The sequence below is a fragment of the Cinclus cinclus genome, chromosome 3 (assembly GCF_963662255.1).
Source record: "Cinclus cinclus chromosome 3, bCinCin1.1, whole genome shotgun sequence".
In the NCBI taxonomy this organism is placed as follows: Eukaryota; Metazoa; Chordata; class Aves; order Passeriformes; family Cinclidae; genus Cinclus; species Cinclus cinclus.
In genome coordinates, this window is record NC_085048.1 from 114,719,962 (window position 1) to 114,734,396 (window position 14,435).

General features: G+C 36.4%; 1 protein-coding gene across 1 annotated transcript in view; it reads left to right on the forward strand.

Moving 5' to 3' along the window:
- The window catches only part of WDPCP (WD repeat containing planar cell polarity effector), a 100,655-nt gene that overhangs the window by 3,188 nt on the left and 83,032 nt on the right, over window positions 1-14,435 (forward strand). Inside the window, exons 4-7 of the mRNA XM_062489469.1 lie at window positions 1,674-1,744; window positions 1,995-2,054; window positions 10,014-10,128; window positions 13,434-13,567. Coding sequence (XP_062345453.1) covers window positions 1,674-1,744; window positions 1,995-2,054; window positions 10,014-10,128; window positions 13,434-13,567 — 380 coding nt within the window. The remainder of the gene's footprint in view (window positions 1-1,673; window positions 1,745-1,994; window positions 2,055-10,013; window positions 10,129-13,433; window positions 13,568-14,435) is intronic.

The following is a 14,435-nucleotide window of genomic DNA, read 5'->3' on the forward strand; positions in this document are numbered from 1 at the left end:
AAATGAAAATTTCCATGGAACTGTGCATGCATGTGGAGGCAAAGTGTGTTCTGGAAGGATTAGTTTTTCCCATCACTGCAAGGTGTGTTTGGAGCAGGTTGAAGCCCTGCTGGGGATGGGTGTGAAGGTGCAGCCATGTGGCAAATCCACACCTGCTGCAGAGGGTGCTGTGTCAGGCAGGATCAGTGCTGCTCTGGGAATCTGGGGAGGTGAGGGAGGGTTCTAGGCAGGGAGGAGCCTCAGGGAGGTTTCCATCACTTGTGCTCAGATAAACCCTGTCACACCAGCCCCAGCTGTGCCTTTCACACGTGTGACAGGCGAAAGGAACTCAGGCTGCTGCACCTTGTCCCTGGGAACTCAGGGGTGCCCCCAGCACAAAGCCTGCACAGCACATTTTGCAAAGAGGAGCACTGGGGAACTTTATTCACAGCTGTTGATCTGTACGGATAGCTTGGTATCTGTACAGGCAATTTCCCATTTTGCATATGTGGATAAATATTCCAGTATTTATGAAGGCACCCATTGAAAATGTGATCTTACATGCCTAATTAATATTATCATAACAGTTCCACCAACGCTGGCTTCAGTCCAATGAAACACAAAGAGAAGTTGTATGCTGGTGTCCTCTTTTGTTGATGTATGAAATCCTTCATTTTTTCACTGTATAGCACTTCTATTGTAAGCTCCTTCTTGCAGGGAGGTTTAAGCATAACTGCTAAGTCATTCAGTCTGGAAGTTGGCATACAAACTGACAGCTTGGAGCTCAAAACTTTTCATCAGGTTTCCTTTAAATAGGAATAGATTATAAACAATGTGTTCTAGTTTCTCATGGTTTTATTGTACGCTTATGAACAGAAAACTGCTTCCTTTTAAATGAAGAAATTTCACAAGTTATTAGAGCCTGATTCTCAGCCATGGAACAAGCCAATTCCTGGCAATTCCAGAGGAAGCTTTGCCTCCTGGTTGCTAGAATTAATGTATTAGGGCAGAATTTTCACAATAGTGTGCTGAACACTAATAAATTTGTTAAAGGACCTCAGCAGTCATGCAATTTCTTCTTTGCTTGACTTGGCAGATTCTTCAGACCAAATTTTCAAGAACATCCTATAAATAACTAGACTCCATAAGTAATGGCATTCACATTTGCCTGTTGTTAATACTTCTATATATGCATGTATTCATGCATATATATTTTGCAGACGTGTTAGTGCCTGCTTTTTGAAATTAGGCAATGAAATGTTAGTTCAGAAGAATAGAATCTGTTTGGGATGCTTGAAACTTGAAACTGGATTGATATACTGAACAGAAGATACTTTTTCACTGCAAGTGCCTAGCAGCTGGGTAAGCTTTGCACATAAGTGCCATGGGGAAATCATGGTCATTGTGGATAGAACATGCCAACAGTTCCTATGATTGAACCTTCTGATAACAATACCTTTGACAATAGAAACCATTTCCTTCAAGTTGTAGGTAAGTTTTACATGTAAGGTGACTCCTAGAAATCTTGGGTTTGTGTTTCCAGAGAAAACTCAACTCATAGAACTTTTTAGAATGACATATATAAATGTACGCTTGCACACACACGCACATGTATATGCATACAACCACTTATATATACACATTTCTCTACCATCTTTTTTTTTTTTTTTTTCCCCCTCACTTTTATTTGACAGCTCGAGATTATCCTTGGATCCTGAAAACCAAGCGACCGGACAAACTGCGAGATGCACTCAAGGAGGTAGAGGTATGGTTCAGAAAGGTTCAAGCACAGCAACATCTACTCTGGTTTTCAAATCTCTTTCAACAGCTTTAATTTTCATAAAGATCCAACTCTCCCAGTGATGATAAATGTGCTTTTGTCTGGTAGGCTCTTCTGAAACAGCTGCATCTTTGTGTGGCATTTTTCATCTGTAAACTGCAAAATCAGAAGTCTGTTAACTGATAGTGACAGTGTGAGCTGCCAACTCCACTCTCTGCTTTCTGTTGCCCTTTAGGACTTAATGCAGAACAATCCATGTGTGCTGAGCAAATGGAAGAACAAACATACCTGTCAGGTATGGTGTCATGAAAAGGTCTTTGCAGTGTTCAGTCAGTGGTGGGAGCACTAGTGTTAAAATGGTAACAGAGTTCTGGAGTTAATATGTGGGCCCTTGTTAAGTAAGTTTGGTTTATTTAAATTCCTACTCTGAAAAACATGCCTCAAATAAAAAGCCTGAGGGGGTTTATCAACACAAAGAAATTACCTTAAAAGGCCCTGATTCTGTGAGGAGATGATGATGATGGTGATAGTGATTACTATTATTATTGTTAATGATTGCTATTGTTTTATTACTGTTATTGTTTGGGGAAACTGAAAACTTCCTGTACCTCAAAATAGCAGGCTGAGGGAGCAGCTATGTATTAAAATATATAGACAGATCTGGAATCTGTGTTATGTTATTGTTGTGTCTTAATTATCTACATATCTGTCACAAATCTTTTTACTTTATGCTTGTATAACATGAAAGGGAAGTTATAACTCTAAACTAACTATATCATTCATCAAGTTACGGAATGAAAGATATTGTGACATATGGCACACATATAGTTATGTTCTCTGGCTATATGAGTTCCACATTTTGTGTGCAAGAAACTCTTTGTCACATCCTCACTAAGACAGAAAAGTAGGGCAGGGAGGAGAGCTGAACGTGAAGTGCTCCATAATCATGTGCTTCTTCTGAAAAACATATGTAGTGAATTTTATGTGTTTATACAACCTTCATGAGGAAATGCATCATATTTGAAACTGCTTTGGCATGGGGAATACTTGTCAATATTGCTGTTTCAAAAAAGGAACTTTGTCTTCTAACTTTTATGCTTTTTCAGACTCATAATTTTTTCTTCTTATTCAAGTAGTTCCAAATGTGTGTCAGCAGAATGATTGTTAAATATCCAAACAGTGTACAGCTAAAAGTCCAGAAATGCCTTTAAGAATAGCAAAATTTTTTAATGCTTGACATGCCAAATGGTATGTAGTTTTTTCATATCAATAATAAAAATGTGATTGTCTAAGCTACATTTGCCTATCAGACCTTACTGCTAGTAAATGTATATCATTCACATACAAATTACATAGTATACATCTGTGAATGTTAATCTTCTAAAGCTGATTTAAATATTAATTGCTAATTTGGGCGAATAATTTTTCCTGTTATTATTGTTCTGATTAGGAAAGGAATTTGGTTAAGAAATACCAAGTCAATTAGCTGTGAGTGCATTCATTTGCATCCCAGTTTTCTGTGTCTTCATTAGCTTTCCTTGTCCATTCTCCCTTTACCATCTTCCTTCCCCTCCCATTCATCAAGCACCCACCTACAGTGTGTACAGTACATACTTTGGAAAAGTAAACTTTTTGCCAGGGTGTGCCTTTATAATATAAGACCTTTGGCTGACTATGAGTTCTGGGTAAAACTCTTCTTTATTTTTTTGACTTCACATCCTCTAAGTTATTTCAGGCTTACATCAACATGAATGAGATTTAAGTTATTTCTTCTACAGGATGGGAAAGAAGAGAGATGAATGTTTTCATCATAGCATATTAGGTATTGAACCATGTAAAGGGGTAGCTTAATAAATTCAGTACTTGGGATGGTTTTTTTTCAGTTGGCTTCTAAGGCCAGAGTATAAGTGATGGCATAGGTTATAATATAACCAGAGTGAAAGTTATGGATAAAAATCATAGTCCTTTCTCTGTCCTTAAATTCTGCTTTTGGTTTCCCAATCACAAAACAAAATGTTTTTTGTTTAATAGTGACTGATTATTGAAATCTCCAGACAAGAGTTAGAATGTTTTGCCAAAACAATTGTGTTATTCCACTTTCTGTCTTCCTGAAAATAAAAGACCTCCAACAAATGGCAATAAAATAGAGAAAAATGAATCATTTGGAAGAGTCTAGAACAGAAAAGCTGTCTTCTATCAATTTTGAAGTCAGATGGTTTGTTTCTCTGCTGCTCATCTGTCTTTGAGCGTTTGGCAGCAATAATTGGACTGTCCCTCTTTGATGCAAATGTTCTGAAGCTTCTGGAGAAGAAGTTGTATATTTATTTTTTAATTTTAAGCAGAATGCTAATTAACTGTTTCAGCAGAGAGTGCTTACCATGCAATGGTGTCATCTGTGGCATAACACTGCTGTATTCACAGCCTTTTTTGGATGAATACCAGAGCTAGTGGGAAGAGTCCACATTTGCATTAACTTTGGAGAGTTAAAGCAATGTGTCAGACAAAGAACATGAAGAACCTGTAGGAAATTACCCTGATTTTCATAATTTCAATATTTATGGCTAAATTTGAGCATATGGTTTTAATTATAGTATCTATTTTTTCCTTTGTTTTTAGTAGCAATACAATGTCAAATAAACTTCTTTATAGAAATTAAAATATTCAACTCATCAGCCACGTTTTTCCATTTTTCACTAAATGTTATTTATATTTGAATCTGCCATATCTGTAGCTGAACCAGAAGCAGCTCCCTTTGTATTGTAATAACAATGTGCCATCCAAAAACTCAGGGCCTGCTGTACCTTGAGCAAGACAAATGGGAAGAACAGTGAGAGGTGATGCAATGAAAACAAGACTGTCCTTTAAAAGAGTAGTGTGATTGCCCCCAGATCTTGTGAAAAACAAGCACAGGGCTGCTGTCAGTGTGCTTTCTGTAGCCTTAATGTACCACTATTCTTAATCTGTCACTCTTCCTCCAGCACTTCCATCTTAGAAGTGACCCAAAAATTGGCAGCTGTAATTTTAGATGTGCATCTGCTAAAAATAAGTGTTAATAAGCTGTCTTGTTAACTATTTATGTGCAAATGGCCAATTAGACTTCATGCATATGCCCCAGTGAGAAATCCAGTTGTTTTGCCTGCAGATTATCTCGTCCACTGCATGAGTGTATTTCTCAAAGTTGACTTTTCTATGTGAATTTGCCTAGAATGAACATAATGCTGGCCTGGTTTCCTATCTTTGTTTTGTATTTCATTTTATGCATCAAAATTTTTCCTATTACATTTTTTGTGTGTGGGCAATCAGTGCATTAGAAGTTTCATATTTTATTCCTTGTCCATTGCCAAAAACCCCCAATGATCTTATTTTTGCCATCCTAAGTATACATTCCAGCACTGCTTAGAGCTTCTGAAATAGATGATGTGCCAGTTCATGTACACATAACCTAGACAGTACAGGGATTTTTGCCAAGGAGCTTGCTCTCATATTTAAAAGAGCTTAGTTGAGTGCTAAAGGACTGAGGTCTCCTCTTTAGCTCTGTTCCAATAAAAGCTGAAACCACACCATTTATGTATGGTACTTCTGACCCCCAACTTTGCTCACCTGTGTGGAGTTGCTGAAATAATCCTGTAATCTTCAGTTAGCTGATGTCAGAGGAAAATAAACACACCATAACAGAAGTATGACAGGAAAAAGACAAAAAGTCTTTACAATAAGATGCCACGGTACTCCTCGGCTTTCCCTGCCAAGGAGTAATAACCTAAGGAATTAATTTCATCAGTATTGTTGTGTTTACTCAGCTCAGCTCTGGCTGCTTCTTGTCTTGGTCTCCTCTGATTCTTTGGAATGCTTTAAAGCTTTGCCACAAAATCATGAAATCTTCCTATGAAATTATGCCATTGGTTAAGGTTTGGTTTTACAATATAAAGCAGTAAAAATAAATGAGATCTAGCTGAAACATTTGATTTCCTTTTTTTTTTTTTAGTTTTACATTTGCATTATGATGTTGAATCAAACACATGCCAAGTGTACTGTATAAAAGCCAAGCATTAGCTATGAATCATATCTGTTACCTGCTAATGAAAAAGATTTATGTATGCTTTGCTAAATTGTTTTGATTTCATTTAGTTGTATTTGTGTTGCAATTTATGTATGTGTATAAATACTTTTTCTGTTGCCATCGTAGACATACTTAGAGCTGGATTCTGAATTGAGATCCACAGCAATATTTTCTTGCTTGTTCTATCAGCTACAATGCCCATTATCAAACTGATTTAGCAAGACACATAGCACATTTGATATCAAAACCAAGACATTCTGTCTAGAGTACATGAGAAGCCAGCATTCATCTCAAATTACTAAGAAGAACACTGCCCTCATATTAAATTCTTTTGGTTGCTTTTGATCACAACCATTAACGTGTTGTGTGGTTTTAGATATTTGGAGCTAGAAGTACAAATGCATTGATTATTGTGAAACAGTAACATGTAACAACAATAACTTCATCTGTAATAAGGCATGCAATGCAGTAATTATGGTGGGGTGGCTAAGAAAGCAATCTGGAATGAAGAGGTGGGGAAAAACCCTGGGAACCTGCTTGAACAAGAAGTGCTTTGCAATTCTCTTCTCCTTTTGCATATTCCTTTGTCAGTTGGGCTCTCTAAGGGAAAACAGTTTGCAGCAGGATTTTTTACAGGCATATTTTCCTTCTCTTCCAATTTTAATCAGATAGAAGCAAATCCTGGCTTTGGTCCACAGGTATCTTTTTAGGTAGAAGGGCTGATAAGCAGCTGAGCTGCATGAATGAAGAGTCAAGGGCTCAGGCTTCAGAGGATAAAGGCATCCACTTAAGTAGATGCTTAAGTTGTACTAAAGTCCATAAGTCATGAACCTGTACTTAAGTCTTTTGCTTAATAAAAACTCAAATACATATTGGAGCACTTTGATGTTTGGGAAGGGCTAAGTCTTCCCTTGAGTATCCTCTGCTGCTTATGTCTTTCTTGCTCAGTGGAGGACAGTTTTTGTCATATAAAATACATAATCCTTTCTATCAAAGTCTTCACATTCTACTCCTTGGTAACAGAAATGAAGTGGCCCTTCCTTCCCAGTATGTAGAATAACCAGATGCCTAAACATTTTACTCAGACTATATTCAAGTACAAAGTTTCTGCCTTATTCTTCCAATAGGTATGAAGTCATATTTTCATAATTTGTTTAGGAACACCTTGTGACTGTTTAAGCTCTTGATTTTATATTTCCCACCACAGTACTTCAATCTGGAAAATTTATGATGAGCTTTATCATTGTGAATTTCTTTTCCTAATTTAGTATCTGTTAGATGGAATGATGTAGTGTCTTGTGTAAATAATGCCTCTAACACTGGCTTTTATTCCTTAGCATTGATGGGCTGTTCCCTTTGGAGTTGGATCACTGTGTTTCCATGTTCAAGCCAAGTCTGCAGTCTTCCCTGTTTGCTTTATATTCATTCATGCTTGTGACTAGACTGCTTCCATCCACCAAAATATGAGCTTAACTAGGCAAGCTTATGTGTAACAGCACCCAAATCCTATTATCGTGGAACAGTCTTTGCACAGACGACACAGAATGTAGCAAGTTGAAATAGTGGTTTCAATTTGAGCACATAAATACTTTCTGTTTTACAGAATAGTTTTGATGAAAGCACAGAATCATAGAATCATTAGGGTTGAGAAGACCCTTAAGAGTGAGTCCAGCTGTTAACCTAATGCTCCGAAGTTCATTACTAAAACCTGCCCTTACGTTCTACATCTACACATCTGTAATATCTCCAAGGGTGGTGATTCCACCACTGCCCTGTTTTCTTTAAGTGCCTGCTTGTATTTAATGGTAAAGTCTAAGGACTAATTTTTTTAAAACATCAGTTCTAATTCAAAGCATTTTTAAAGGGAGATGGATGAAATACTAACCTTGCATGGCAATATAGTGTGCAAAGTCTCAAATTAACTTTTTAAATTTAGACTCTAAAAGTTCCTAGAAGAATGAGCTTAAACCTATGGACCAACCACACTAACTAATTTATAACAAAAATTTGTTAAAATACAATTTAAGATTTCCCAAATATCTCAGAGTTCTGAGGAGAGTAATGAGAAATCATGTTTTGCTGTAAAATAAAAGAAGGAGGGAACACAATGGGGAAACAATAAAAGTAATGGAAATTATACTACATTTACCTACTATCTGTGATTCTGTCATGCCATAGTGAGAGCATGGAGATCCATACAATACTGGAAATCCATAACACTGGTTTAATGATTAGTTTCATAGATGTAAAGCAAATCACACCCATTAGCACATTTTATATTTATATAAATGTCTTGTCATAAAACACTGGAGAGGTTTGCATTGATTTCTATGCTAGCTCTGTAAGAGGTGTGATTTATGCCATTACCAGGAAATTAATACGTAGGCATAAAGTGAATTTTCACCCTGACTGCACCATCCCTCTTGTTGGCACGTAACACTGGAAGATTGGGGGTGTTTTATTCTCCTCTATCAGGCTGATATTCATTCAGTTGTTCAGAACTGAACTTTCTAGAGTATTTCTGTAGTTTTGCTTCATTGTTGCTTACATCACTGTTTGGTAGCTCTTGGGTTTCCACCCTCGCTTTTTCCAGCAGGTTTTTTGGACAGTTATAGCCAACTACAGTCAAACCGTGCTGGACTTCATGTTACCAAGTTGGAAATAAATTGTGATTTTATCTAATCTAACTTCAACATAAGGACAAATTGAAGTTTTGAAAGATTGTAAAAAAAGCTGCATGAGTGTAAGCGTGTCTAACATTTTTACTAGGACAAAACCTTAAAGGACATCTGTCTTGACAGGGAATATTGAAACATTGACTATATATAGCTGTCAAATGAATGTATGATTATACTTTGGCAGGATGGTAACTGGTCATTTGTTCTTAGAAATTAATTTTGCATCACAGGGTTTTATTTGTTTCTACTTCACACATTAGTAAAATTTCTTTTTTAAACAAGTGGGTTAAAGGTGTTAGGGCAGGAAAATTGTTTAAGTACGCGTGTTCTGTTCTTTGAAGAACCCAGAGGTATAGTAATATAGCCAAATATGTGTAAATGAGAGCTTCCATAACTAAATTATTGGGAGCAGAGCACTGCACAAGAGACGTGTCCAATTAGATCACTCCATTCCTGTCCCCCATACTTTTTATTTACACAAGCTAGTGGATTTCACTGCAAGAAAGTTCTAAAGACTATATTGCAATCGTATTTGTCTCACAGCTCCAGCACGGAACAAACAGGGAATTTTTCTCTGCCAAATTCTCCAAGAACAAGTGTTTCTTTAGTAGTGAAGTTTTTTTTAAAAGCACAAGGATTTCTTTAAAAATCTGCTGTTATGTAGAAGTAAGAGCTGGAGTCCCAGATTCCTGGCCTTTGGTGGACCCTCTGGGCATGTCTACAGAGGTCTTTCCTCTGAGAATTCCTTTTATGGACTTTATTTTCTGAATTCCTGTGCTGTAGTAGTTGCATTCAGAAAATGACTAATGGTTTAATTATGCAAAAATAAATGTTTTTCATAACTCCTCCCACTGCGCATTCTCTCTCTCATAGAAGATATTGCATAAGGAGCTGATAAAACTGTGACTTAGTCTGCAAGATTACATGTATCATCTAATTTAAATTAATTAAGCATGAATATTCAATTAACTCTGAAATAACCCTGTCCAATAGTTTAAATTCTTTCTTTCTAAAACATTATTTCAACGAGTGAATGGATTTATTGGGAACTCACAGCTACCTCTGTGGAAGGGCGCAATTATTTATTTAAACTATATATGAATGATCAAAAATAACAAGAACAGCAAAAGGGTGCTGGTTTAAACATGTGATAATAAACATGTGATATTAAATCCCACTTTTTTTTTTTGCGTGCAGGCTATGCAGCTACTTTATACAGAAAATATCAGTTCTATGGGTGATAGAGTGATCAGCGTAATTCCTTCCCTCCTTCAGAAGTGTTCAAGTGTTCAGCAATTGCAGATCTTCTACCCTTAAAATTCAGTGTTGTGTTACATCTCTCTTTTTCATTGAAAAAGCTTTCAAAGTCATTATAAGACATCTTCACATCCACGATAATTCATTTTTGTAATTTTGAAAATTGCATGACTGCATAACGGATGGCTGCCTGTATGTACCTTGGAACGTTTCACTTTGTTAATGATTTTTGATGTCTTGTTTTCTCACTCTTTGGATTCAGCTCCTCTTTCATTCAGGTATTTTGGTGTCCCTAAGCCTTTCTGGGCCACAGCTGGAGAAGGTGGTGATTGACAGGACCCTGGTGGGGAAGCTCATCTCCGACACCATCAGTGATGGTAATTACACCCATGTGCAAATCAATTGCCTGCATTAACAATAGAGTAGAGAAACAGTATGTCAACAGGTAGACTAATTATTGCCACTGGGGACTTGCAAACACAACAAGTAATTGCATGTAATGCTATAGTTACAACCCTCAGGACTAAGAGCACTTTAAGAATAATATTTAACATCAAAGTTTTCAGGCTTGTCAAATGCTGCATGGGTTTCTAAAATTCTGTTTCTTACACACTGTCATCTCTGTCAACATGCCATTTGAACTTGTCATGTTTATTTCCTAAGTGGGAAGATGGGACAGAACCAAACATTAGCCAATTGAATAATTGCATGGGATAGTTATTATTAAAGTTGTTATTAAAAAAAGGCTGGATAACATTAGTTATGTGGAGGTGTTCTGATTTAGTTTCTTGATACCCAGAATGTCCCTATTGTTGTTAACTGGTGACTGCTAAAAATTGAGCTTTCGTTTAATGCAGAAGAAAACTTATAAAAACGTCCCTGTTTTCCATAGCTTTATGATATGACTCATATAATTGGGAAATCAACTGGTATCTTGGCTTCTGCAGAAGAAGGAGTATGACATTTTGGTGTGAGCCATATTACATGCACACTACCTTCCAAATTCTTTAAGAGTAGACCCACGTTACATACTTCTAGTAAGAATATATGCTTAGTTCAGGTTTGATCTTTAATTATGTATTTTTTCTCTCTACCCAGGCATCTGTTGAATATGGCCTAGGTTTTAAGAAACTACAATACTGTGTCTCTCTGATCTTTGCCTATCAATACATTGTAGCTTAGTCTTGAAAATTAACATTAATATAACTATGTTAGTAGAATCTTTATTTATAAAAAAAATTAACCCTCATGTTTAATGAACTAATTACACAGAGAGCATAGGACACATTTGCTATTTTGTCTTCTCTTTTTCACTCTTCACCTTAATTACTGGACTACTAATTCCATCTATGATTTTTTGCACTCTGTTTCTCTGTGGAGGATTTCCTATTTTCAGGTAACAAAAAGTAGGAAAGCATGGAATCTAAGGTTATTCCCAAATTGAAGTAGTTTGTGGAAATTATTTGGAATACTTTGGCTTTAAAAGATAATAAAAAATAAAACGTGTGGATCATGCCTTACTTTGTCTTAATATGTCATAGAAATATTTGTTCAGAAAAAGCTGCCAACTAAATGAGCTTACAACTAAAACACCAATAAAAAACCAAATGTGTTTTACTGCACTTGGACAACTGTGTCTATTATATAAATAACACTATATAATATTTTGTCTTTCTTTTCACTTATTCAAGATTTTCTTAAACCTCCACGTTTGCTAATACCCAAATCCGTAGGTGAAATAAAACTGCCTCTGTTCAGTAAAAGCAAACCACTCAATAACTTACATTGCAATACAGTTTTTATTTTCATGAACAATAAAAGAAGATGCTTTTGTTGCCTACACAAAAAGTGTCAAAAATAAAAATTTTTATACTGAAATATCCTTACATGAGAAACATGAGATAATGTTGTCCTAGAGGAAATTAATTTTAATTCAACAGAAGTCTTTCCAAATCTGACTTCAGATTATGGTTGTGATTATAAAACTGGCCAAGAGAAATTCTACATTTAGCACAAGAAGCCAGTATAAAAATAATAGTTCTTACTTCAGCAATTGTATATATGTAGAAATGGATAAGGATTACAGTCTGCCAGAATGACTTATGAAATGTTGTAATTCTCATTTGGAGTAGCATGTCCTCTTAACATTTGGAATAAAGGTCAGATTGTGTGCACAAAATACAGATTTACTACTGCTTTTATAATCCTCCTGCATCTAAAAAAGTTCTCCTGATTCTTATTATTTATAGGCAAAATTTCATCAGCATCTGAGGTATGCTGCAGCTCATCTTTAATGCAAACTGTGTCTGTGAGGACAGAAAAATATTTTAACTGTGTACATACATATTGAGGATATATTCAGTGGTTTTCAATTTTCATGTGTGTGCAGGATCTCAGTCATAGCTTCTGAATCACCTTATCAGATGCTTTATGGTATTTATATTTTTTTCCAAAAACGCTAGTGTTAATGTTACATTTCAAAGGCAATTATTTGGCTCTAAACTCTACCCTTTAGCATTTGCATACCAGATACTTCAGAGTTGTGCCAGGACATGACTGTTGGAAAATGCAAGTGGTTATAAATCAGACTAAAGGAAAGCAAAGCTGAGTAGCTGGTTTCCCATGCTTATATGTAAGACTAAAAGTGTCAATCTACCTAATGTACATATGTAAAATTTAGATTTAAGAATCTGGGATATTAGTCATATGTGATTTTTTTTTTTTAAGTTTCTTTTTCAGATGTTGTTCCACAGAGTTTAGTTTGTTTGTTTCTAAATCTGGTTCCACTTTAATAGGTATTTTCCTTTTAGAAGAGGTTTCTGAGTTTACAGTCTGAGCACAGCTTTCTAGCTTTATTTTAAACCATCAGTGATCTGGTGCTACTTACCCCAGTGACTAACTTCTTACTCAGACATCTCTTCAAGTGTGGGTGCTGCTTGAATAACTGGGTAACGCTTGGGGAAAATCCTAGATACCATTTTCTAAGTAATTTTCATTGACAGATTAGTTAATCACTTTTATATTGAACTAATTTGGTCTAGCACCCCCTTATGATAGCAGTGGGGATTCCACTGAGTTTTTCCAGACTCCTGGGGAGTCTATTCCATCTTGGTTACTTGTATTGTTTGGCATTGCCTTCATGTTAAGCTTTCAGCCAATTCATAACTCCTCTAAAGCCTTATCCTGCAGGCAACAGGCTCCTTGGTGTCTGTAGCAGCACCAGGAACCTTACAATGTCAAAATACCAGATACACCTCGAGTACTAATTTGCATTTATCACTCTTAACACAAGATGAGCTGTGTTAGGTCCATTTGCAAAGTACTGGTGGATGCAGCCATAATAATAAAAAAATACTGAAGTCTGAATACTGAGATGAAAATTAATGTGGAAGGTCATGAAGTATATATTTGAATGTAGTGGCATTTTGATATGAGATAATTTAGTCAGGTGTATGTAATCAGAGTGTTCTCTAGACTTTATTTTTCATATCCAAGAAGGTCCTGACAGGATGACACACTGATGTATTTTAGGACATTACAGGGCTTTCAGTGTAATATTTAAGACATTGTCTTGAAAAAAATTGTTTTTTGCAGCACCTCAGTGGAGTATTCACTACTTTATTCTGTTTCTAGAGACAGGTGTTGCAGTGCTGACAATTTTTGTTGTTTTTTTTTTTCCCAGCTGTTCTTACAGATAACTTCATCATCTTGTCGTTTGAGGACCATAACCAACTCTGCTTTATTCAGTTTACAAAGACAATGGATTCTGCTGATGCAAACAAAAGACTGAAAAAACTCTCTTGTTTGGACTCTAAGGTATAGCTGCCAATGGTGACTGCAAATATTGCAGGAACTATACATCATGAACCACTCGTGTTCACTGATACTGTATAGCCACATAAATTGCAAACCTTTATATAATTGACCACAGCAACTCAAACTCTAAAAATGGCAGTTACTGAAAAATTAAAAAAAAAATAAAAATTAAAATGGCATTCCGAGTTAAAGAGTTAAACTACTGTGCCAAGGGATCCAGATTTCTACTGTGTTTATTTTCAGGCTCAGACATACATTTGAGTTACCCCTGCTTGACAGATTACCTTGTGTCCATTGAGCAGCAGTAAGTGACCCTTGGCACATTCTTGGCATCTAACAAGCATGAAGCAAAGTCTGTAATGGTAAACCTTAGTGGAAAAGATTTAAGTTAATGTGTTTTACCTCTTGTGTGTTGTGGGCTGAAAACACACACAGTCAGTGACTGTGGCTCAGCTGATAGATACAAACACATGAGCTCTGATTATTCAGTCGTCTGTCTGGGGTCTTTGCAGAGAATTCTTTGCAGAGATCTTAATTTCCCAACTAGTTACAATAATGGTGTTGTTGGAAGGGTTGATTTTAGAATTAAGCCACTGAGTAAGGACTCAAGATACAGAAGCTGAGCTTCTCACCACTGGCCAGCTCTGTGTGTGACCTTAGGCGAGTGACTTGGTGCCTCGGTGTCTCAATTCACTAGTTACACAGTGAAGATTGAAATATTCCTTTTTTGCAGCCCTTATTGTGGGGGTGTGTCTTCACTACAGTGGCAGGAGCAGATGAAAGGTAGCCTAGAGAGAGCTGAGCTGAGCTTTAGCCTACCCAGTCTGGAGGCTGGTGAAAACCAGCTCATCTCAAGATTAATTACACT